Genomic DNA, 23,278 nt, shown 5'->3' with positions numbered 1-23,278 from the left:
TAGGAGGTGGTGAAGGTCGGTGGGGATTAGGAGGTGGAGGTTGGTGGGGATTAGGAGATGGAGGTTGGTGGGGATTAGGAGATGGAGGTTGGTGGGGATTAGGAGGTGGAGGTTGGTGGGGATTAGGAGGTGGTAGAGGTCGGTGGGGACTAGGAGGTGGAGGTCGGTGGGGACTAGGAGGTGGGCATGTTTGGGGGCTGTTACTCTGCCCCCGGTGCCTCCTGTCCACTTCCTGATGGTGACGGGGAGTCAGGGGTGCCAGGCGCTCACGGAGGATGCGCTGATGTGCGTGCACCTGGTGTTCTGAGGACGGGCGTCTGGATGGCCCGGGATGGGCACTTGTCTTGGGCCTGGTCTGCTGGGCCTAGGGTTAGATCTCATCTCAGCCCGTCGTAGCTGCCAGTTGGGAGCAGCTCCCCTCCCGTCTCTGTCTGTTTCTTCATCCCCCATGTAGAGCTGGTTGGCAGTTCCTGCCTCCGTGGGCTCTTCTAACAAGTGGACACGATGCTGTCATCCGTACACCGTAGCTCATCATCCTTGCCGTCCCCCTTCCTGTGGCAGCGGGGGGTCGGGGCGGGGTGGTCGCCCCTTCCCAGCTCCCCCCTTTTCTACTCCTCTTTCCTTCTTTCCCTGAAGACCCCAGGTCAGATTCCTCTGCAGACATGTTTCATTTTCTTCACGGGCATTTAAAACATGCAGCTTACTTGCTTACACTGAAAAGTTGAGAGCGCTTTTGGACAAGGTCGGGTTTCTGGGTTTTCTTGAGAAGCTGAAGCCGTGCCACCCTGGGCCCCCATTCCCGGGGGACGGCCGCCTCCAGCTGGGGCTCGGGCCCTTGCCGGCTGCCGTCCCCAGCAGTCTGGCCCTCGCCTTGGAATCTGCATCCTCCGTGCCTTTTGATGCGCAGAGAAGCAAGCCTTGCTCAGGCTGTGAAAACCTCTAGCTGGTGACTGGACCCGTCCCCCAGCAAGCGCAGAGGGCGGCGGAGGGCATGGCTGTGCACCAGGTCAGCCCCCCAGCAAGCGCAAAGGGCATGGCTGGGCACCAGGTCAGCCCCCCAGCAAGCACAGAGGGCGGCAGAGGGCATGGCTGGGCACCAGGTGAATCCAGGTTCGGCCCCGGAACATCACCGCTCACAACTTGGGAGCTTCTCCGAGCCTCGGTCTCCTCACCGGCACAGGCCAACGTTCTCACCCTCGTCAGGCCTGCCGCGTGGGTGGGCTGGGGGTGATTCTCTGTCGGGGCGGGGGGCTGTCCTGTGAGGTGTGGAATGTTTAGCAGCTCCTGGCCTCCCGACAGGATGCCAAGAGCGAATGTCCACCCTCTGCTTGGCTGTGACAGCCAGCACTGTGCCCTTGGGGGGCAGAGCTGCCCAGTGGAGAGCTACCGTAGATTCCGTCCCAGTCGGGTATCCGTGAGGTTTAATGGGGAGCCTGGACGTGCGCGCCACCCCCCTCCCCTGCCACGCCAGCCTCGTGCTCCTTCTTTCCCCATATTTGCAGTTTGCTCGGTGCAGATTCTTCCCGATGGGACCCCTGGTTGCACTGGTCACCCTTGAACCTGTGTAGCTCTCTCCATGGTCTGGCTCGTGACTGCTTTAGGGAAGAGAAGGCAGCCGTGAGCCCGGGGCGCCCGCAGGCCTGAGCTGGGTGCTGGCGTGTCGCTGTGCCAGTGGCCTCCCCGAGGGACGCAGGCTCCGCCCCAGCTCAGCTGTCTCCGTGTGCCCGTCCGCCTTCCTGTTCGTTGGCTGGACCTGTGCACCGGGACGCCTGCTGTGTGTCTGACCTTCGGCCTTCGCCTCGTTTAGGTGGCCCTGGTACAGTGGACGGAAAGCGTGGGCTTAACGCTGGTGGGCCGCGACCAGTCTTCCATGCAGCTGAGGACCCCTGGCGACCAGATCCTGAACTTCACCATCTTGCAGCTCTTCCCCTTTACCTACGAAAGCAAACGCATGGGCATCATCGTGAGGGTGAGTTGTCTTTCGTTTATGGCTAAAAATTGTTTGTTTGTTTGTTTGTTTTTCTTGATAAAACACGCCTAAGTCTGGTTTGTGTCTGAGGGTGAGTTGTCTTTCGTTTATGGCTAAAAATTGTTTTTGTTTTTTAAAAACGCACCTAAGTCTGGGGTGTGTCTCTGGCTGGACGTTCTCTCTTACCCCTTTCTTCCTCTAGTATTGCCTGTTGTTTAGACCAACCAGAGGACACAGTTCCCTCTGCAGAAAGAGAATTTGTTCTTCAGTTGCACAGATCTCTGATAGCTGCTCAGCTTTTTGGTCAACCCCATTTCAGAGTGAAAGGTCTAATGAGCGTAGATCAGGCAACTCTTGGTAATAATATATTTCTCATTGTATATTCATTTAATTAAAATATATTTTTTCTATTGAGGTGAAATTCTGGACATTAACTTATTACCATTTAGTACATTCATAATGTCGTACAGCCACCGCTTCTGTAGGGTCACCCCCAAAGGAAACCTCATAGTATTAAGCAGTCACTCCTCAAACCTCCTTGCCTGTCGTCTTTGGAAGCCTCCAGTCTTCTTTCTGTCCCTAGGATTTACCTATTCTGGGCAGTTCATGTAAGTGAGATCACACAGTATTCCTGGCTCCTCTCACTTAGCCTAAAGTTTCAGACATTCATCCATGTCATGCCTGTGTCCATGCTTCGTTCCTTTTTATGGCTGAATAGTATTCCACGTTGATTATCCATTCACCCATGAGCGGGTGTTTGGGCTGTTTGCAGCTTTTGGCTGCTGTGAGTAGTTGGCTGCTGTGAACACTCATGTAAAAGGATATAAGTACCTATTTTCAGTTCTCCAGGTTAGATGCCTAGCAGTGGGATTGTTGGGTCTGTTTCCCAACTGCTGGATAATTCTCTTTTAACTTTATGAGAAACTGCCACAGCTTTTCTGCAAAATGATGCACTCTTTACATTCTACCATGTGAAGTTCTGGTTTCTCTTCCTCAATGCCTGTTATTTTCCATTTTCTTTTCATTGTAGCCATCCTGGGTACTATGACGTGGTATTTCATTGTGGTTTTGATTTGCATTTCTCTAACGGCTAATGATGCTGAGCATCTTGTCATATTCTTATTGGTCGCTTGTATTTCTTCCTTGGAGACGTGTCTGTTCAAGTCATTTGCCCACTTTTTAATTGGGTTGTCTTTTATTGTTGTCTTGTAAGAGTTCATTATAAGGTCTAGGTCCCTTATCAGAGATATGACATACAAATATTTTCTCTCATTCTGTAGCTTATGTTTTTGTTTTCTTGATAAAATTCTTTTCATGCACGTAAGTTACTCATTTTGATGAAGTCCAGTTTATTTTTTTCCTTTGTTGCTCTTGACTGTGGAGAAGGCAGTGGCCCCCACTCCAGTACTCGTGCCTGGAAAATCCCATGGATGGAGGGGCCTGGTGGGCTGCAGTCCATGGGGTCACTAGGAGTCGGACACGACTGAGTAGCTTCACTTTATTTTTTCACTTTCATGCATTGGAGGAGGAAATGGCAGCCCACTCCAGTGTTCTTGCCTGGAGAATCCCAGGGACGGGGGAGCCTGGTGGGCTGCCGTCTGTGGGGTCGCACAGAGTCGGACACGACTGATGCGACTTAGCAGCAGCTCTTGACTTTGGTGTCGTACCTGAGAGTCATGAACTAAACCCAAGGTCATGACAATTTACCCCCATATTTTCTTTGAAAAAGTTTTTGTAGTTTTCTCTCCTCTGGTCATCAGTCCGTTTTGAGTGACGCTCCTGCGTGGTGTGAGGTGGGGTTTAGCCTCATTTGCTTGTGGATATAGAGTTGTCCCAGCATCGTTTGTTGCAGAGACCATTGTTTCCCCATTGAATAGTCTTGACACTTTTATCGTAGTACAATATTTTCAGTGATTTTTCATTCATACAATCACAAAAGTTACTGAAAACCTTGTGATCACGCAGCAGCGTGTCATTTTGGCCTTGATGTTTCAGATTTTCTTTTTAAATTTTTTGAAACTTTTATGGAAGTACAGCATACACAGAGAAAGGTGCAGACTTCATAAACATGCAGCTTAAGTGTTTGCAAAATTAACACAACTTGCCTGGCGCCCAGAACAAGGCCAGAGTGCCTCCACCGCCACCCCAGAAGCTCCGTGTGCCCCTTTCTGGTCTTGCATCCTTCCTCCCCACAAGGGCCTAGCTGCTGTCCCATTTCTACCATGGACTGACTTTGTCTCTTTGAGCTTTACATGAAGGAAGCTGTAGATGCCCTTTTAAATCCTGCCTTAAAATGGCTTTTATTTTTAATTAGTTTTATATTTTACAAAAAACTCTGATTTTTTAAAAATTATTTTTAATCGAGAACAGATATACTTTTGGAGAAGGAAATGACAGCCCACTCCAGCATTCTTGCCTGGGAAATCCCATGGACATAGGAGCCCTGTGGGCTGTATAGTCCATGGGGTTGCCAAAGAGTCAAACACGACTTTGTGATCAAACAGCAGCAACAGCAGCAGCATTAGACACGCTTTTGGCTCATTCTGTTGGCAGAAGTGGGTCACTGGGTCCAGCCCCCTCACTTGAAGGGGGAAGTGGGAATCATTAAAGAGGCCGCTTCTCCAGGTTAAAGTTAGACGTGGTCCTGATGGTCCAGTGACCCACGGCAGGGATGTGCCTTGAAAACAACGCCCTTTAAGGGATTTTATGTCCCTGAGGCCAGTAGGTCCCCAGGGGATGTATATCCGGGGATACCGGATGTATATCCTTGGCAGTTTTAAGTGGGATGAGGGCTTTTTCTCCCTTGCAGTCCCTGCTTTCCCACTGGCCTGCATCCTGCCTGCTCCGTGCCTTCAAACCACGTCTTGACTTCATGTCTGATGTCAAGAACATCCATGGCCTGGAAGCAGCCACATGAATCCTGTGGGCCGGTGTTTCCTGAGGAATTACTCATTATCTCCTATTTTAATTTTGTCCCAGCCATTATTTTTCCAAGTTCTAGGGCCGTGGGCTCTGCTGGAGTCATTTGGGGGTTGAGTCATCATCAGATAGTCCCGATACCAGCTCTTCTAGAAGCGGGCGCAGTATGCCCTGTCCCTTGCGTTGCGAAGGGCTCTCATGTGCAGACTCACGTCATAGATTACAAGCCGTGACCCCGGCTCTGCCCACAGCAAGAGTGGGGTGTATGTCTGGGATACTGTTGGATGGGCACATCTGTCGTATTTTAAAATGGCTCTCTGTCCTTCCCAGGTAATACTTTAAAAAATCAGCAGTCGCCTAAGGCATTCAGAACAAATGCATGTTAAAGCCAGGGGGTAGATCCATTCATCTGTAGTTTCACCACCCAAAGACTCACTTGCTCATGCCTGCCTTTTCAGGGAATTTCCCTTCTGTTTTTTCTGTAAGCATAAATGAGTGTAAATAGCCACACACATTTTTATAAAATTGACATCAAACTCTACCTAAAACTTTGTAAACTCCCACCCCCTCCATTGAACGACAGGTATGCTAAAAATATTCTCCTGCCATTAAAAGATGATTTTTATGATTTTGATGTGCGCTTGGCGTTCTGTGGGAACGAATGCAGCGTTATTTAATCAAACATCCCTTCTTGGACACGTGGATTGTTTCCTGTCTCACTATGAACAGTGAATCCGTGCATGTCCATCTGTGTTAGTTGTCTTTAATGAAACCCAGGTTATTTCGCGGATGTTCCTGTTTCCTGGCCTGTCTCCCTCTCTGGTTTTGCTGAGTGCAGCGCAGGGCCGTGGGGCTAGCTCACCTCTCTGCACAAACCTCACTGTCCTCTTTTCACCAAACGCCTCTCATCCTGGAGCCATCTTACCCCCGGGGACGTGGGGACGTCTGGAGACATTTTTTGGTTGTTACAACTCAGAGGGTGGTGCCACTGGCGTCTAGTGGGTAGAGGCCAGGACAGCCTCCTAACAAAGAAGGTTCCAGCCCGAATGGTCCTCGTGCCAGGGCTGAGAAACTGTTCTCAGGTGTCCATCTTTTCTGCCTGTTGTTTGTCCAGTTACCTGATGTGAGGAGGTTTGCCCTCAGTTACAAAACGGTTCTCAACTTGGTTTAGTGACTGTTGACACTTTTTTTTTTTTTTTTAATTTTCTTTATTTATTTGGCTCAGTTGTGTCTTGGTTGCAGCACACGGGCCCTAGTTACGGTGCTTGGGCTCAGCTGCTCTTCAGCATGTGGGATCTTAGTTCCTCGAACAGGGGTCAAACTCGCGTCCCTTGTATTGCAAGGCGGATTCTTAACCGCCAGGCCGCCGGGGAAGTCCCTGTCAACCCTCAAACACCTGTGAGCTCGTGGGCGGAACTGAGCAGCATCTGAACAGTCACAAAGCAAGGTCTGGTCTTTGCATGAATCTCTCTTCTGAGAAGGTCGGCCAGGTTCGAGAAGCCGGCTTCCTTGGGGCTTGTGTGTTCGGCTCTGGGCTGCTGGTTTTGTTTTTGTTGTTTTACAAGATGTTCCATCGCCCTTCCCACACCCTTCCCACGTGGCGTGCCGAAGTCGGATCATTGGTAGAGACCCAATGACCCTTGTCATTGTCTGAATAAAAGAAGCCTTTGGACAGGTGCCAGAATCAGACCACAGTGGAAAAAGATGAGGCCCCCGAACGAGGCAATGCAGCAGGCAGATCTCTGTAAATTTACAGTGTGATCTTGCCATGATATGGGAACAGGGTAACCTTGCGATGAACTCGGTGGGAGGAAGTGACTAAGCGAGGAGAGAGTTGGTGCAGCATTTATATTGGCCGAGATGCCCAAGCTCTTCCGAGCCCCTTCTGGAGCAGACGAAGCTGGGGTGGGGGCATCGTTTCCCACAGCGCCTTTTGGGTGAAGGGGAAATGAAACAAAAAGAGAAGCCTGACGCTTTCGTGTTCAGACCCCATAGCTGTCTTTGGCCCGGGTCACAAGCAAGCGCAGATGCAATCCATCAAAGAAGCGACCTGCATTTGTAATGCTGCTAAGCAGGTGCCTCTTTGTGGCCTGTGGGTGCTTTTACGAGTAAGCATGCTGTTCGAAAAGATGGTCAGCGATCAGAGGCGCTCAGAAGTTACTTTAGAAGATGAAACCACTGATTTGGCACTGAGAATTTACTTCCTCTTCCATGAAGAGCTTAGAGACCACGCGTTCTGGGCTCCCCGGGGCAGCAGGACTGAGGCTCGGGCGGCGGTGGGTTTGCTGGTGCCCTTGCCCGTCTCCACTGCTTCCAGGGTCCCTGTGACGAAGGTCATTGAGGAAAGAGTCATGGGGTAAGAATCAGCAATTTCACCTTCAGTTCCTTAAAGCCAGGGTTTCTCAAGTTCCGCACTATTGACGTTTGGGGTCGGATGATTCTCTTGCGGGGACTGTCATGGGCATCATAGGCCGATTGTTGTTGTTCAGCTGCTAAGTCACGTCCAACTCTTCGTGACCCCATGAACTGTAGCCTACAGGCTTCTCTGTCCATGGGATTTCCCAGGCAAGAATACTGGAGTGGGTTGCCATTTCCTTCTCCAGAGAATCTTCCCCACCCAGGGATCGAACCCAGGCCTCCTGCATTGGCAGGCGGGTTCTTTACCACTGAACCCCCGGGGAGCCCCTAGGATGGGTAGCAGCATCCTTGTTCTCTAGCCTTTATATGCGGGTAGCACCTCTGGGTCGAGACAGTCAGATATGTGCCAGGACAAGTTGGAAGTCCCCTGGGGACAAAGCCACCCTCATTCAGACCCCTGTTTTCTACGAGCAGTGCAGCTGAGGGTCGTGAGGAGTTACTGTCACTCCAACAGGAATGATAACACTGGGCCAGAAGTTTTGTAGGTGTTGGCCCTTTGCTCCCTGCTCTATGTAGATTATCTCCCTTAAGCCCCAGCAGCCACGTGGTAAGAGTTGTTAGGATCCTGGCTTCACAGAGGAGGACAGTGAGGTCTAGAGATGAGAAGCAGTCCGTCCAGGTGCACACAGCCGGGAGCTGGTGCTGGGTCTAAGCATCTGACGCCTGGGCTGCGATGTCACCCTCTCCCCAGAACAGCTGGTCAGTGTGCACCGAGAATCTGTGTACCTTCTTCTCTAGCTGACTCCTCGGGTTGACGGCTGAGTTAGGGTCCCGCTGGACCTCATCTAGGGTCCACCTCTACCTAGATCGGTGGTTCTCAGCTGAGGCGCTGTGTACTCCAGGGGATGTTTGTTCATATCTGGAGAGATTTTGGCTGTCATCATGGGGCCTGCTGCTGGCATCTCGTGGGGAGAGGCCCAGGGACACTGCGGGAGATGGTTCAATGCACAGTCCAGCCTTCTGGTGGCAAAGAATTCTCCAGCCTCTACCTAATGTTAACATCACCGAGGCTGAGAAGCCCTGACCCCGAGAATTATCTTACTTCCCGAACTCTTTCCGACACTGGCAGCCCTGTGTATCAATTTAAAACAGTCTTACAGCATGGGAGTCCACTCCTGCTAGAATAGTCATACCTGTAAAAAGTTCTTCTGCCCTTTTGATCTTGCTTCCATCCTTTAACGATCTTCCAAGTGCTTTGAGTTTTCTTCTGTCTTCTGTGGCCTTTGCCCCAAAGTGAGCTCCCCCTCCGTCTCGCTTTTCATCTCTGGCCGAGTGAGAACGCACAGCGACACCCGCGGCAGAAGGACAGTTCGTGCAGCACTGCTCGTGGGCAGCGGGCGCTGGCGCGGCAGGCGGGCTCCTCCCGCCTATTCATGCTTCCCGCCCCTCCTCTAGGACGAGTCAACCGGGGAGATCACGTTCTACATGAAGGGAGCGGATGTGGTCATGGCAGGCATCGTGCAGTACAATGACTGGCTGGAGGAAGAGGTATGTGCCGCGTGGGACGTGGAAACGGGCCCTGGAAGCACGTTCTGGAGCCCGTCCCTTGTGTGGAATGGGGGGTGGGTGCCTGCGTGCATTTTCTGTAGCCGTGTAACAGGTCACCCCCAAACTCAGCGGCTTAGAAAGATGTGTTGTTTCTTACAACTTCTGTGAATCCACGCTTCAGGCACAGCTCAGCCAGGCCCTCTGCTCAGGTCTCGGGCCGGGGTCAAGGGGTCGCACAGGGCCGGGGTCTCATCTGAGGGCTCGGCTGGGGCAGGACCCGCTTCTGAGCTCACTTAGCAGTTGGCGGCGGAATTCAGCTCCGCAGTGGCTCTTGGCTGGAGGGAGCCGTGTTCCTCGCGCTGTGGGTCTGTGCGTAAGGCAGCATACATGTGGCCCTGGCTTTGTCAGAGACGGCAAGCACAGGAACAGGTTAAACAGCAGCCGCCTTCTCTGAAATGACCTTCCCTCACCTTGCCATGTTCTGTCTGTCGGGAAGAAGGCCCTGGGTCCGTTGCATCCTCAGAGCAGGTGATCATACAGGGATGTGGGTACCAGGAGGTGGGCGTTGTGGGGCCCCGATCCCAGGCTGCCTTGTCCAGGTTGTGATGTGGGAACTGGCCATAGCCTGGAGGGAAGGCACTGCCCGTGTCTCAGGCCATTTCTGTGTCATCTCCCAGCTCCAGGTGCAGAATTCACATTTTAAATTCAGTAAGAATAAATTTCTAATTAGCGAGATAACAGTCCCACATGCCGACAGGGGCCGGGCAGGTAACTCGGATGACTGAGACGGGCCGGGATGTGTTTCTGGCAGAGTCCCACTGTGTGTATGAAACATGTGGGCACGTCCTCACCTGACACTGTGTTTCATGGGAACAGCTGCCTCGTGGCGTCATTGACTGTGGTCACCTGGGAAAGTGCTTTTGTCAGAGGTTCAGTTTTTCCAACGAGCCAGAAATATCCACATTTAAGTCAGGCTGCGTTGACTTCAATTTTGAACCCCTGTTAGAAGGTTTGCTCAGGGAGACAGCTTTAGGAGGAAGCAGTGTTGTGATTTGCCAGGGGTCCTCCCTGGACTGGAAGGGGGTCCCATCTGCTTCAGCCTCCAGCCATCCCCAGGGAGAGGTGGGGACTCAGAGCTCTCAGCACGGCTCTCCGCTGACCGCGGTCTGCTTTTCAGTGTGGAAACATGGCCCGGGAGGGGCTCCGGGTGCTCGTGGTGGCAAAGAAATCTCTAGCAGAGGAGCAGTATCAAGACTTTGAGGTAAGTGGGCTCTGTGACTTTTCTGTTGGCTTTGAGCCTCACCCCGCTCACCATCTTCCCTCCCTTCCTTCTGCTCTGGCCCAGGCCGATGTCGTTTCCGAGCACACCAGGTTCTTCTCTCTGCCTAGAACTCTCCTCCCTCGTAGCCCCCCTCCCTTGCTGCCTCTGGGTCTCAGTTCAAATGCTTCCTCCTCCGAGAAGTCTTCCTGGCTCCCCGTCTAAGGCAGTCCCACCTCATCCCTTCCCTGTTACCCTGTTGAGCTTCCTTCGTTTGCATTTATCAACAGCTGTAATATGACGACTTTGTTTATGTGTATATTTCAACGCTCTTTTTAGTATCTTCTTTTTGGAATAAAATCTTCTTGAGAGCAAACTTTATTGGTCTGGTTTGCTCTTGTACCCCAGCACTTAGGGTAGTCATTGTAAATCTTCTAGGAAATTTGAAATGAAACCTTCAAATTTGAAATTGTAAACTTTCTTGGGGCTCTGATGTTTTTTAAGCTGTAGAAAGTGTTGGCTGTGAACTAGGTCATTGACTTTCACAGCCAAGGCTTCCGGTGTAAATATGTCTTGTTAATTGTCATCCTGTCCCATGGACTGTGTGTTCCTTGAGGGGGGGTCCTTGTTGTACCCCCTGTCCTGGCACAAAGCTGAATGACCATATTTATACATGCCTGGAAGGGAGAGAGAGAGCAGGCTGCAGGGAGAGGCTTCTGGGGCCCTTGTCCTGCTTCACCCGGAGAAGCTGTGCTTGAGTCTGTCCCTTTCACATGCGTGAGCTCTCTGTGAAGTTAGATTTAACAGGAGTTCTAGCCCTGACGCGTTCTGCCGTTTTCTCAACTTGAAAGGTATATGCTTTGAAATGACCATGTCCTTGCTATAAAGGGGGGATAAACGGAAGGGTTGGGTCAATAGTCTTTGGAAGTGGGACGTCATCTTTAGACAATCTGGTTCTTGGTTACAGTGTATGTTTATGGGGGAGAACCGACTGTTTTTTGAGGTCTGCTGCTGCTGCTAAGTCGCTTCAGTCATGTCTGACTCTGTGCGACCCCATAGATGGCAGCCCACCAGGCTCCCCCGTCTCTGGGATTCTCCAGGCAAGAACACTGGAGTGGGTTGCCATTTCCTTCTCCAATGCTTTTCGAGATCTAGAGTTGTGCTAATCCTTGTGAAAACTCAGTCCAGTTGGAGCTATTATTGTCTCTTCATGGAGGAAGACAGCTGAGGCTCAGAGAAGTTTAGCGACCTGCTGGGAGTTGCACAGCAGGTGAGCGCAGAGCAAAGGCTGGGACTCTGGTCCCTCCACCTCCGGTGTCTGGGCTGATGAACTTGGAAGGAGGCCGAAGATCTCAGTTTCACCACTTTGAGGTTCACCCAGGGCTGGGGCCCCTGCCCTGCGTGGGCCTGGCCTGCCCACCCCATGGCGTGACCGTGGGCCCTGATGTGTCCCAGGCCCGCTATGTCCAGGCCAAGCTGAGCGTGCATGACCGCTCCCTGAAAGTGGCCACGGTGATCGAGAGCCTGGAGATGGAGATGGAGCTGCTGTGCCTGACGGGGGTGGAGGACCAGCTGCAGGCGGACGTGAGGCCCACCCTGGAGACGCTGAGGAACGCCGGCATCAAGGTATGGCGAGCCTGCCGCCTGGCAGCACATCCAGGCTCAGACGAGTGGTCTCTTCAGTGGAGGGTGAACATTAGAGATGGGGCAGAGGCTGGAAGCCATGACAGGGAGCACAGGGAACCGGGTTTGGACGGCGACCTGCAGCGCTCCATCCTTCCTGCACTGACAGCCCGCTTTCAGAAGACGTCTTGCGTGTCCTTTCGCTGGTGGCTGCCCTCTGCGCGCTGGGTTCCATGAAGGCAGGACCGGGAGCTTCACCTTAGCTCAGGCCCACAGTATCCTCCACGCTTGGGGTGTCTGTTACATGCTGTCGAGTGGCCGGCCAGCCATCTGTTTTATGGTCTAGGTGAATGAACGGCCGCCTGGCAGAGTGACCGCCCGCCCCAGCACCCTGCGGTGTTCACGTTTTCGTACTCTCCTGTTTCGGAGCCAGAAAGTTCATATCCAGTTGTTTAATCTGGAGAGGCCAGTAGAGGGCGTCTGGGGAGCACGCTCCATCTCAGTGGACCCAAGAAAGGGATTAGCAAGCTCTTGGGTTACAAGATGAAAGTGTTAGTTGCTCAGCCGTGTCTGACTCTTTGGGACCCCATGGACTGTAGCCCGCCAGGCTCCTCTGTCCATGGGATTCTCCAGCCAAGAATGCTGGAGTGGGCTGCCATTCCCTTCTCCTGGGGATCTTCCCAACCCAGGGATTGAACCTGGGTCTCCTGCACTGCAGGCAGGTTCTTTACCATCTGAGCCACCAGGGAAGCCCTATGGGTTAGAGGCTCCTGAAGATAACGTAGGTTAGCGGCTTATCTCTACCCAACCACGTCCTGGGGCCCCCGTCTAGCAGGCGTCCTTATGAGCAGGACGGTGTGAACAAGAGACATGAGGCCTGCGGCCATAAACCAGCTCCGGCCACCTTCTAGCCCACAGGGGCCTCACACGTGTGTGGGCGTGTCTCATCGCAAACCAAACCGTCCCTCGTCTTTGGCCCACAGGCCTGGTTCATTGCAAGGAAATTGCCGGCGAGATCCCATTTCTGCACAAAGTCTGACGTCGGAAAGGCCCATTTCTGACGCCTTGGGGCATGTGTTTGTTGCTGCCAGTTCCTAAAACCTCTCCTCTAGGAACCTGGGAGATTCCGAGTTTCTGCCACTGGCTTTGTCCTGAAATTCTTTGACTCCTTAAAACCATTCTCTCCAAAAGAGGTGTTTTATTCATAGAGCGTGCACTGGACTTTTGCTGGTTTCCATTGTGAGAGGGGAGGGCGTGGAGTGTATAGTTAGGGGTCTGGCTAGCTTGTCATGAGGGTCTAACGTGTGGTCTTTCACAGGCCGGGGGGCATTAGAACTTGGGAACTTCCACTTCACTCCCTTCCCGGGTGCAGCCCCCCAGGCCGTGTGAGGTGGCTCCAAACGCAGGCTCTCATGCCGGGAACCACAGACCTGGGACTGGAGCTTCCCCGTGGGGCCCCGCCTGTGCTCCTGCGAGGGATGCAGCCTCAGTGCGCTCAGGACTTTCCATGGTTTTCTGGAACTCTAGCCTTCCAGCTCCTGTCCCAGGGTTTGCTCTCACAGAGAACCCCGAAGACTGGCACCGACCTGGGATCACATAAAGCAATATTGTTATTATTTGTAATTGGAGGATAATTGCTTTAAAACCTTGTGTTGGTTTTTGCCACACATCAGCGTGAATCAGCCAGTGGTTATACATATGCCCCCGCCCTCTTGAACAACAACACAGCTTTTAAGACCAGGTGGGAGACGGAGGGAAAAGACTGACACACTCTGGGGGTCAAATCCAGAGGCAAGGGGCCCCCAGCAGGGCCTGGTGCCTCGTCCTGGGGGTTCAAATCCTGCCTCCCCACCGACGACTTCTGTGGCCCTTGACTGGTGGCCTGACTTCACAGCACCTCCATTTCCTGTCTCATAAGGGTGTGTGAAGGGACAGTGCCCTGAACACGCACAGGGTTAAATGCCCAGAGCTGAGGCGGTGCCTGGCATGGTGAAGAACCTTCATGGCTATTTTCTTCCCTGCTCTTCCCCTCACGCCAAGGTGTCCCTGCCCCATGACTCTAAGGTGCCCGCACCCCCACCGCCCCTCCTGGGAGCAGAGAGAACAGAGTTAAAGAGTGAACAAGCGGAGCAGGAAGTACATTGGTTTAGACTCTGCAGATCTGGGTTCTGGGCCTGGTCGGGACAGGGGCTAGCTCTGTGACTTTGGGGGGCTTACCTACCCTCTCTGAGCCCACAGCAGTGAGACGCAGAATGTTCTGTTACAGGGTGATGAGGAACTTGGCATGTTTACCGTTGGCAGTTTACAGCTAGGGTAAAGACTCCCTGGCTCAGACAGTAAAGAACCTGCCTGCAGTGCAGGAAACTCAGGCTTGGTCCCTGGGTTGGGAAGATCCCCTGCAGGAGGGAATGGCAGCCCACTCCAGTATTCTTGCCTGGAGAATATCATGGACAGAGGAGCCTGGCGGAGTATACTCCATGAGGCAAAGGAGTCGAACACGACTGAGCAACTAAACACTTCCACTTTCAAGCCCCCTGAGATCACACAGGGGAATCCGACTGTGTAGAAAGACCCCATGTAACGTGGCAAATCAGTGTTTCTTGTAGGACATGGAAGCAATCCCCCATCCATACGGCCTTCCCCTTCATTGAGATATTTACTGCTTTAAGAAAAATTCCCAGAAGGGGGGTTAGGAGGGCAGAGGCTGGGCTCCATGATGTCTGCCGAAGCACGTGCCAGTTTCCCGAAAGTGCTGCGCCAGCTTTTGCTCCTCCAGCAGCAGGCACACAGGGTCTTGAAGCCATTGAACCAGGGCTTTCCCTGCAGTGCTTCGGGGACATCGTAAGCCTCGAGGTAGTTGGAGCTGATCAGTTCAGTGCGATGTGTTTGGAAACCCAGCTGACACGGGCGACAGGCCGGCTTGAAGGCTCACCGAGGGGATGTCTTCCCTGCGGTCATTTCAGGTTTGGATGCTGACGGGGGACAAGCTGGAGACGGCCACGTGCACAGCAAAGAACGCACATCTGGTGACCAGGAACCAGGACATCCACATTTTTCGGCTGGTAAAGCACTCTCGCTTCGGGGCCTCGTGGCGGGGGCGGGATGCTCTGTTTGCCCTGTAACCTCATAATCTCACGTGGGCCCCTGTAGGGGGACGGGGAGGGTGGGGGACCTAGGGTGGGGGAGCTCAGGGCACTGGTTTGGGAGGACTTACTGAATGGCCCAGGTGAGGCTGAAGGATTCCTTCCGGAGGTGGTGCAGGGGCTCCTGGCGACCGCCTCGCGTTAACCCGTGCTCTTGACCTGCTGGGGGCCGTGGTCCCTTGGAGAAGCTGACGGGATCCAGATAAGCTCATACGCGTGAAACTGTGCATATGAGTCTAGGGTTTCACTGAACCCTTGAAAGCCAAGTCCTTGGGTAGGAAATCAATTTGAGATCACAGATACTGGCCTGTCTGCCTTCCTGAAGGAAACCCTTGAGGGGCCTTTAGAAGGAGGCATGGTGGGTGGAAAAGGAGAATTCCCTGCCCTGGTGGCAAGCCCTCGGCCGAACAGTGCAGGCGAGAGGAGCCCCTCCAGGGCTCGAAGCTGAGGGCTGATTGGCTTTACTGAGTCGTGAGGCGAGAGCCACCGGGTCTCCTCCGGGGCTGAATATGGTGGTCCTACGTGTCTGCCACCAGAGCCACCAAGCCAAACACCTGGGGGTTCTCTAGATGTTCTGGGGGTCTCCCCACACCGCCACCCCTGCCTTTAGTCCATAGCACATTGAAGCTTTAAGAAATCTAGCGGTTTCTGGAATAGCCCAACCAGCATCACACAGAGGCAGATACAGCAGATCCTCATTATTCATGGATTCTGTATTTGCAAATCTGCCCACTCATTAAAATTTATTTGTACCCCCAAAATTAATACTCGAGCTGCCTTCAGAGTCGTATACGGACATGTGCAGAGTGGCGTCGCCTGCCGAGCGGGTTCCCAGCTGAGGTGGAGTCAGGCGACGCGCTGCCGTCTTGTCTCAGCCCTCGGCTGGACGCAGGGGGCCTTTCAGTCTATTCAGTGCCACCTGGTTTTTTGGCATTTTTGTGGGGTTTTTTGTTAGCAATCTCACGGTTTAAAATGGTCCCCAGCACAGAGCTGAGTACTGACCATGTCCCTGAGTGCAAGAAGGCCGTGACGCACCTCCCAGAGATCAGCTTCCTTCAGGTGTGAGTTACAGTCCTGTTGGCCATGAGTCTAGTGTTAATGAGTCAACTATACCTATGTATATTACTAAAAAAAATTTTTTTGAGGTACAGTTGATGTACAATGTTATATGTTGCACATGTGCAACATTTTGGTTTATAGTTTTTTAAATGGTATATGCAGAAGGAAATGGCACCCCACTCCAGTATTCTTGCCTGGAGAATCCCACGGACAGAGGAGCCTGGCAGGCTAAAACCCATGGGGTCGCAAAGGGTCCGACATGACTGAAGCACCTTAGCACGCACTGCATTTATAATTATAAAATATTGGCTGGATTCCCCGTGTTACACAATAGAGTCTTGTAGCTTATTTATGTTATACACAGTTGTTTGTGTCTTTTAATCCTTTACCCCTGCCTTGCCCCACCTCTTCCCTCTCTTCACTATTCACAGTTAGTGTGTTCTCTGTATCTGTCTCTTTATATTCATTAGTTTTATTTTTCAGATTCTACACATAAGTGACAACATGCAGCATTTGTCTTTCTCTGACTTATTTCAGCAGTATATATTTCCAAAGATGTCTTTAAACAGAGACACATAGAAATCAAGGTTATGTAATGACCGATGGACAAAAAATATTGTGACCAGAGGCTCACAGGAGCCTAGCCCTGTATCTCCCCCAGCAGCGGTGGTTCAGTCATCACTGAGTGTTCACAGCGACTTCACAGAACGTAACTGTTGGACATAATGAGAACACACGGCATGCTCTAGGATTCTGGTGGACTATGGCTGTGTGCTGGTCACCTATTTTTTTTAAATAAAGTTTTATTTAAATGCAAGATCTGCCCATCTGTTCCGGATTGTCTGTGCTGCTTTGGCAGTGTAGGGGCGGAGTGGGGTAGTTGTGGCAGACTGTGTGGCCCACAGAGCGCATCATACTTCACAGCTGATTCTTTGTGGAAAAGCCAGCCGCCCGGCTAGGTGCCTGGTTCTGAGGCCTGCTCTGAAATGGACAGGCTGTGCTCCTCTAGCCAGGCTAACACATCCGGCCTGCGTCCGTTTCCTTGCGCATACAGTAGAGCCTGGAAGAGCCCTTGTGAGAAAGAGGGGGTGAAAGTGCAGGAAGAGTACTTAGAGCAGTGCCCGGCGCAGAATGAAAGGACACGGGCCTTTTGCTCTTCCCTTGATTATGTGGTCCCAGCCTTCCTGGGGGAAGGGCGAGGGGACGGTTGGTGTGCAGACCCCCCTGATGCCCACAGTCACAGCAAACGGTCTGCTCTGGCTCGGGGGTCGGTGGCAGGGGAGGGTGGGGTTCCAGGCCGGGGGCCCCAGGAAGTCGCCACTTGTTCCCAGCGGCTCAGAGCGCAAGGCCTCCTTCACTGTCTTCCCTTCCAGGTGACCAACCGCGGCGAGGCGCACCTGGAGCTGAACGCCTTCCGCAGGAAGCACGACTGCGCGCTGGTCATCTCCGGAGACTCCCTGGAGGTGGGCGCGGGGCCCGCCGGGAGCTGCCGTGGGGGCGGAGGGGGGGCCGTGGCCGACCAGCCCCTCTCCCCCGCTGCCTCCAGGTGTGCCTCAAGTACTACGAGTACGAGTTCATGGAGCTGGCCTGCCAGTGCCCGGCCGTGGTCTGCTGCCGCTGCGCGCCCACGCAGAAGGCGCGCATCGTGCGTCTGCTCCAGGAGCGCACCGGGAGGCTGACCTGCGCAGTAGGTAGGCCCGCGGCCGCGCCCGCTCACCTGCGGGGGACGGCCCGAGGCTGCGCGTGCCCCTCCAGGGGACGCCTGGTGACCTTCGGGGGGTGGGCCCCACGGCTGCGCGTGCCCCTCCAGGGGACGCCTGGTGACCTTTGGGGGACGGCCCGCGGCTGCGCCTGGCCTGCGGGGGCGGGCCCCCACTGCCACGCGCTTCAGGTTCCCAGGCCCCTTGACCCAGGCCATGGCATTGATACCCCTTCCCCCCTCTGACCCTGTTTCTGTCATTATTTTCGAGTACTTTGCTCTGAGAAAGCGTCCAGAAGGACGCTGAGGGCGTTCCGGGCCTTCCTCCTCGGTTGGTGCCTTGTTCACTATTGACCCCAGCACAGCAAAGCCCCGGAGGTGAAGAAGACCACGCTACGGAGAGGGGTCTGGGTCCAGTCTGCAGGTTTTCCCTAGCTGGGGATCCACGGGGGTCTTAGTTTGCCCATCGGGGGCCCGTCTGCTCATTGGTAGAATGAGAGAGGACCCGCGGCTCCCTCAAGAGGTGCCTAGGCGGATTCAGAAGGGCGGTAGCCTTCACGAGGCACGTGCTTCAGTCGCAGTAAGCCGGGTAGCATCTGTCATCGCTGCTGCTGATGGGACCCCCACCCCTTGGAGGCAGGCCCCGAGGGGCTGTAGACCCCCACGCGGCGTGGACATAGCCCCCTTGCTCAGTCAGCCAGCCAGGCCCCTCGGCCGGTCGCCCGGTCCCTCTGACTCAGCTCCTCTGCCGGTAAAAGAAGCTGATGCCGCAGGCTGTTGGAGAGACTGAGTGGACAGAACAGGACAGAAACTTAGCCTGCGACGGGAGGCAGCAGTGGACGAGTCTGTAAAGTGACCGTGAAAGGCGCGGTCGTGTTTCTCGCCTCTCCCTCCTTGCTGACCTTCCTGTCTGGTCTGTGCGCCCCGCAGGCGATGGCGGCAATGACGTCAGCATGATCCAGGAGTCAGACTGCGGCGTGGGCGTGGAGGGAAAGGTGAGCACGGGTGGGGCGAGTGCGCTGATTTCTGCCCCGGGGTCAGCGTTAGGGCATTAGGTGGTGGTCGTGAGGATGTCAGAGGGGAGCCGCTCTGCTCCAGCGGCTGGGGTTTCTCTTTCCCTCCGAGATGCAGCTTCGGTGCTTCTGGAAATTCTCTGTTAGAATTACAGAGCATAAGGAACCAGGTCTGGTAATTACCTAGTGTTACTACCTGGAAGTCAGAGATCCGTGTCCCGGTATCTTACAGACAAATGCTGTCTTTGCTTGCCCGGACCTAATCTTTGTTAGTGTCTTGCTACATTCTTAGGGAGCAGCAAATGCTTCCCTGGTAGTGTTGTCAGTAAAAGCCTTAGTTTCGCACTGGGGGTCCTCTCTCAGGGGTTATGGAAGAACGGGCATGGTTTGCTCCTCCCTAAAATGCTGTGGCAGCTGCGAATTTTTAAAGGTTGTGTGTTACAGTCGTTTTTCTTTTTCCTTCCCTGTCAGTTGTGTGCCTTCCACTGATCGTTTGCCCTGCCCTGTCCTTTGTGGCTTGAGATGACCATAGGCCAGAAGGTTGAACCCACATTTGTTAGCTCTGTGTGTGGAGTGAGAGTGCGGAGGCCTTGAATGAGGGCCAGAGATGCTCTCTCTGCATTTTGTCCCATACATTCATGCATCTGGATTTTCCAAAAATGTTTTTTTTTCCTTTCCACCTTTTTCCCTGGTTTTCTGGTTCTCATCCAGTTAACAGCTGCTTGAAGTTGCAGAGCTAAATGATCCTTGAAGAAGACGCTAGGTCTGAAATCTGTGTGATTCCTTTAATGCAGGTTGTAAAAAGCACAGTTGAGGTTAACAGATGGAATTCTTTACACGATGCCGTATAGTACGGGAACATTTTCTCTTCTGTTAAAAGTTACAGTCTGCTTCCTTTGTTTTCTGGAGAATAAAAGTGACAAGTGCTCACAGTAAAAAAAACCACAACAATGTAGAAGTGGGTAAAGAACAGTTTTTCTTTTAGACAGCTGCATCAAACTAGTAAGTGATTTTTCTCCTAGAATTTTTGTCTATGTGTATACTACTTGTAATGGGGATGTATATAATTTACATGTACACACACATATATACATGGGATTCCCAGGTGGCTCAGTGGTAAAGAATCTGCCTGCCAAGCAGGAGATGCAGGTTCGATCCCTGGGTCAGGAAGAGCCTCTGGAGGAGGAAATGGCAACCCACTCCAGTGTTCTTGCCTGGGAAATCCCATGGACAGAGGAGCCAGGTGGGCCACAGTCCACGGAATCACAGAGTCAGACACAACTTAGCGACCAAACAACAAGAAGCTATATATGTACCCCTCACGCACATATGTGTTATTCTCATGTGCAATTTAACATTTAAAACATTGTACTCTGTTTAAAATGAAACTTGCCTAAATCTGCTGTAGCTTAGATTTCTTTATGCATCAGTACATGTAGATCCATCATTTTGTATATTTCCTCGAACTTTCTATTTTGAAAAATGTAACTCCGTCAGAAAAGTCAAATGAGCACCTGTTTACTCTTTGCTTTGATTTACCAGTTATTCGCGTTTGTCACATGCTCCTTCTCCTTCCCTCTCTCTCTCAATCAGCTGAAAGTAAGTTGCAGATATGTTACCCCTCAATGCTTCAGGGTGGATCTCTTAAGAAAGAGGGCATTTTTCTACATACACAAAATAGCATCGCCACAAGTGTAACATTGATGTATAGTGATAGTATATAATATTCATGGTCTCATTTCTCCAAGGGTCCCCAAAATGTTTAGAAAGGAAATCTCCAGAAGCGGTGGAGGCTCACAGCCTGCGTTTACTTGCGTGCTTCGCGTCTGTACTCTCCTCTAGTGGAGGACACGTCTCTCCGCCTGTTTTGTGGGCGAGGCGGTGTATTTCAGGACGTTGATTTCTGAAGCGTTCAGGCAGTTGGAGCACAATCCCATGACGTCTGTGGGCCGGGAGGGTTTGCTTATGGTTCTGTGTTTTTGGTGTAAAGGGTGCATAAGAGGAGTTTGTGCCTTCCTGTTCACCACCAGGAGGCCGTGATGTCTGTCTGTCCCATTGATAGCATCTGTCACGTGCCTTTAAAGAATCCCATAATATGGCTGCACTCTAAATTAGTTCTGTGAATGTGCAAAGCTGTGTTTGGGAATGTTCGATTTAGTACCATCGGGAGCATCGGCTGCCCCCCCGCCCCATATGTTAACTCTTAAGGGAGCTGAGTGCTCACTGCCTGTCTTGGAATGATTCTTTGCTCCTGACTCCCATTATGGGTTGGGCCTAACCCCCAAGGCTTAATACTAGATCCATTTGACCTCCTAATTATGACTATCTGTGCTTTGGAATGTTTTTTATTTAAATAAATTCCTCTTTTAAAATCAGATTTAGACTCAGACCACCAACTGTGTATAGCTGGAAACCAAAGAATTTCTTTATTGAAGTTCTTCAAAGATCTCCTTACCAAGGTCTTGCTTTTTCAATTAAAAAAAAAACATGTGTTTGCCTTGACCTCCCGTGTCCCTGATGGCGCCCGATTCCGACGTCCGGTCCCAGGAGGGCAAGCAGGCTTCGCTGGCCGCCGACTTCTCCATCACTCAGTTCCGGCACCTCGGCCGCCTCCTCATGGTGCACGGCCGCAACAGCTACAAGCGCTCGGCCGCCCTCAGCCAGTTCGTCATCCACAGGAGCCTCTGCATCAGTGCCATGCAGGTGGGCGCGGGCACGTGGGGGGCTGCTGCGGAGAGTGCCTGAGAAGCAGCTTTGGAACTGACCCCGCCAGGCCAGTTCCAGCCCTCCTCTCTGCACCGCTCCCCCCGCAACTCCGAAAGAGCTCGGAGCGCCTGCCTGGAGCCCTCCTGTGTGGGGGCCAAGGCTGTGCTTGCTCTGCAGCGCGTCAGCGTGGGGCCTGGCCGGGGCACGAGATGGACGGTGGTGCAGGTGACTTGGGTCCGTGTATCGGGGTGCGTTGTCCCCCTTAGTCTGCCAGAGAGAAGGACGCAGAGGTAAACGCCAAGTGAACACTCCAGCTCGGAGTCTTCCGCATGTGGAACCGAGGACCGACAGACAGCAGCCGTAGACAACAGTGTGCTTTTTTGAGAGCGTCCTGTGCCCTGGGGCTGAGTGTTCAGAGCGCGGGGGCACGTGCTTTCTTCACTGTAGTCTGTGCCCATCCTTCAGATGGGGAGGCTGAGGCTCAGTGAGGGCGAGGAATCGGCACAGTATCCCTCAGGGATTTAGTCCACCCCGGCAGGGGCCCCTGGTGCCTGCCCTGTGAGTCCAGGTCTCCCCTCTGCCCTCCATTCTGGGGGGTGCGTGTTGCCTCCACCTAAGGGGGCGCTTGGTGGTAAGAGTGGGGCAGCCCAGGGCACCTCAGCTCTGTCTCCAGCGCAGCCCGGCTGGGAGTCCAGCGTGCTCCTGGCAGTCGTCCATCCTCTCGGGGAGTTGAAAGTGTTCATCGCTCAGTCGTCTCCGACTCTTTGTGACCCCATGGACTGTAGCCCATCAGGCTCTTCTGTCCGTGGAATTCTCCAGGGTAGAACACTGTACTGGGTTGCCATTTCTTCCTCCAGGGGATCTTCCTGACCCAGGGGTCAGACCCAGGGAGTAAAATCTTGCTTTTCACAAAGGATTCTAGAATGTATAAGGTATCTTCCTGCTTTCTGTCCCCCCAGCTCCTTCATAGTCTGTCGTCGGGCCGTGGCAGTGAAGTCGTGGTAGGGAGGGGGCCCAAATCGGGGAAAGAAAACATTCTGGGTGTTGAACATCTGTTGGCTGATTTTCTTCCTCGGGCATTTAGGTGAAAAAGAGCCCCAGTTAAGTGGTGAGAACTTAGGAATGGTACATCTTGGAACCCGTATCCCCAGGTGTCTCTGAGACCTTGAGCAAGTCACGTTACCACTCTGGGCTTCGGTCTTTCCACCTGTCAAGGGGGCATCGCTCTGTTCAAGGATCTTGGCCCTGGCCCCGCAGAGAGGCTACTTGAGAAGCAGAGAGTTTTATTAAGGCATCAAGTGCTGAAGGCGTCCTTAATCACAAATAAAAGCAGAACAGGCTAATGTGTAAAGCTAAGGTGGGGTTTTATCCTTTTACTTTTTTATTGTGGTAAAAGCCACGTAAAACATCGTTTAAACCGCATGTAACCGCGCGCTTCAGCGGCACTGAGTACAGCGTTCACACAGCTGTGCGATTCTCATCATCATCCGTCTCCTGAATCTCTCACTTTCCTAAACTGAAACTCTGCCCATTAAGCACCAGCTCCCCGTTCCTCCTCCCAGCCCCTGGAATCTGCCAGTGCACTTTCTGACTCTCTGAATTTGACTATTTTAGGTTACGGCGTTGTTTTAATTTGTGGGAAGCTGTTTAAACGTATGTGTAGGACACCCCGCCTTCAGGACTCCCCTCTACTGGCTCATCTGTGCATCTGCGGGCTGGGCTGGGGGCGGTTCTATTTTCAATATCTATCGCACTTATGACTGAAGGAGCTTTAAAGTCATTTTCATCAACACAATCAAAATGCTAACAGCTGCTGTGGTTCATCAGACCACATCTGTGCTCTTATGTTATGTAAGCTCATCAGTTGGACTGGATAATGTCATGGTTTTAATCACTGGGAGATTAATCAGCTCATTCCCGGGCAAACACACACAAGCTGGCCTGGATGAATTTACTTCTGTAATGCCCGTGTGTTACCATAAA

The 23,278-nt window shown here is 52.7% G+C and overlaps 1 protein-coding gene across 7 annotated transcripts in view; it reads left to right on the top strand.

Moving 5' to 3' along the window:
- ATP9A (ATPase phospholipid transporting 9A (putative)) overlaps positions 1 to 23,278 on the top strand; it is a 123,502-nt gene that overhangs the window by 87,287 nt on the left and 12,937 nt on the right. For 6 of the 7 annotated variants that reach the window (XM_070801895.1, XM_070801897.1, XM_019972589.2 and 3 more), the window contains exons 15-23: positions 1,808 to 1,969; positions 8,702 to 8,794; positions 9,972 to 10,055; positions 11,508 to 11,678; positions 14,639 to 14,737; positions 17,251 to 17,340; positions 17,424 to 17,568; positions 18,507 to 18,571; positions 21,137 to 21,292. In XM_070801895.1, the coding sequence (XP_070657996.1) occupies positions 1,808 to 1,969; positions 8,702 to 8,794; positions 9,972 to 10,055; positions 11,508 to 11,678; positions 14,639 to 14,737; positions 17,251 to 17,340; positions 17,424 to 17,568; positions 18,507 to 18,571; positions 21,137 to 21,292 (1,065 nt within the window). The remainder of the gene's footprint in view (positions 1 to 1,807; positions 1,970 to 8,701; positions 8,795 to 9,971; positions 10,056 to 11,507; positions 11,679 to 14,638; positions 14,738 to 17,250; positions 17,341 to 17,423; positions 17,569 to 18,506; positions 18,572 to 21,136; positions 21,293 to 23,278) is intronic. The other variant, XM_070801896.1, reaches the window with a different exon arrangement.

This window comes from Bos indicus, chromosome 13 (genome assembly GCF_029378745.1).
Source record: "Bos indicus isolate NIAB-ARS_2022 breed Sahiwal x Tharparkar chromosome 13, NIAB-ARS_B.indTharparkar_mat_pri_1.0, whole genome shotgun sequence".
NCBI classification, from domain to species: domain Eukaryota; kingdom Metazoa; phylum Chordata; class Mammalia; order Artiodactyla; family Bovidae; genus Bos; species Bos indicus.
This window is presented reverse-complemented; position numbering and strand designations above follow the sequence as displayed.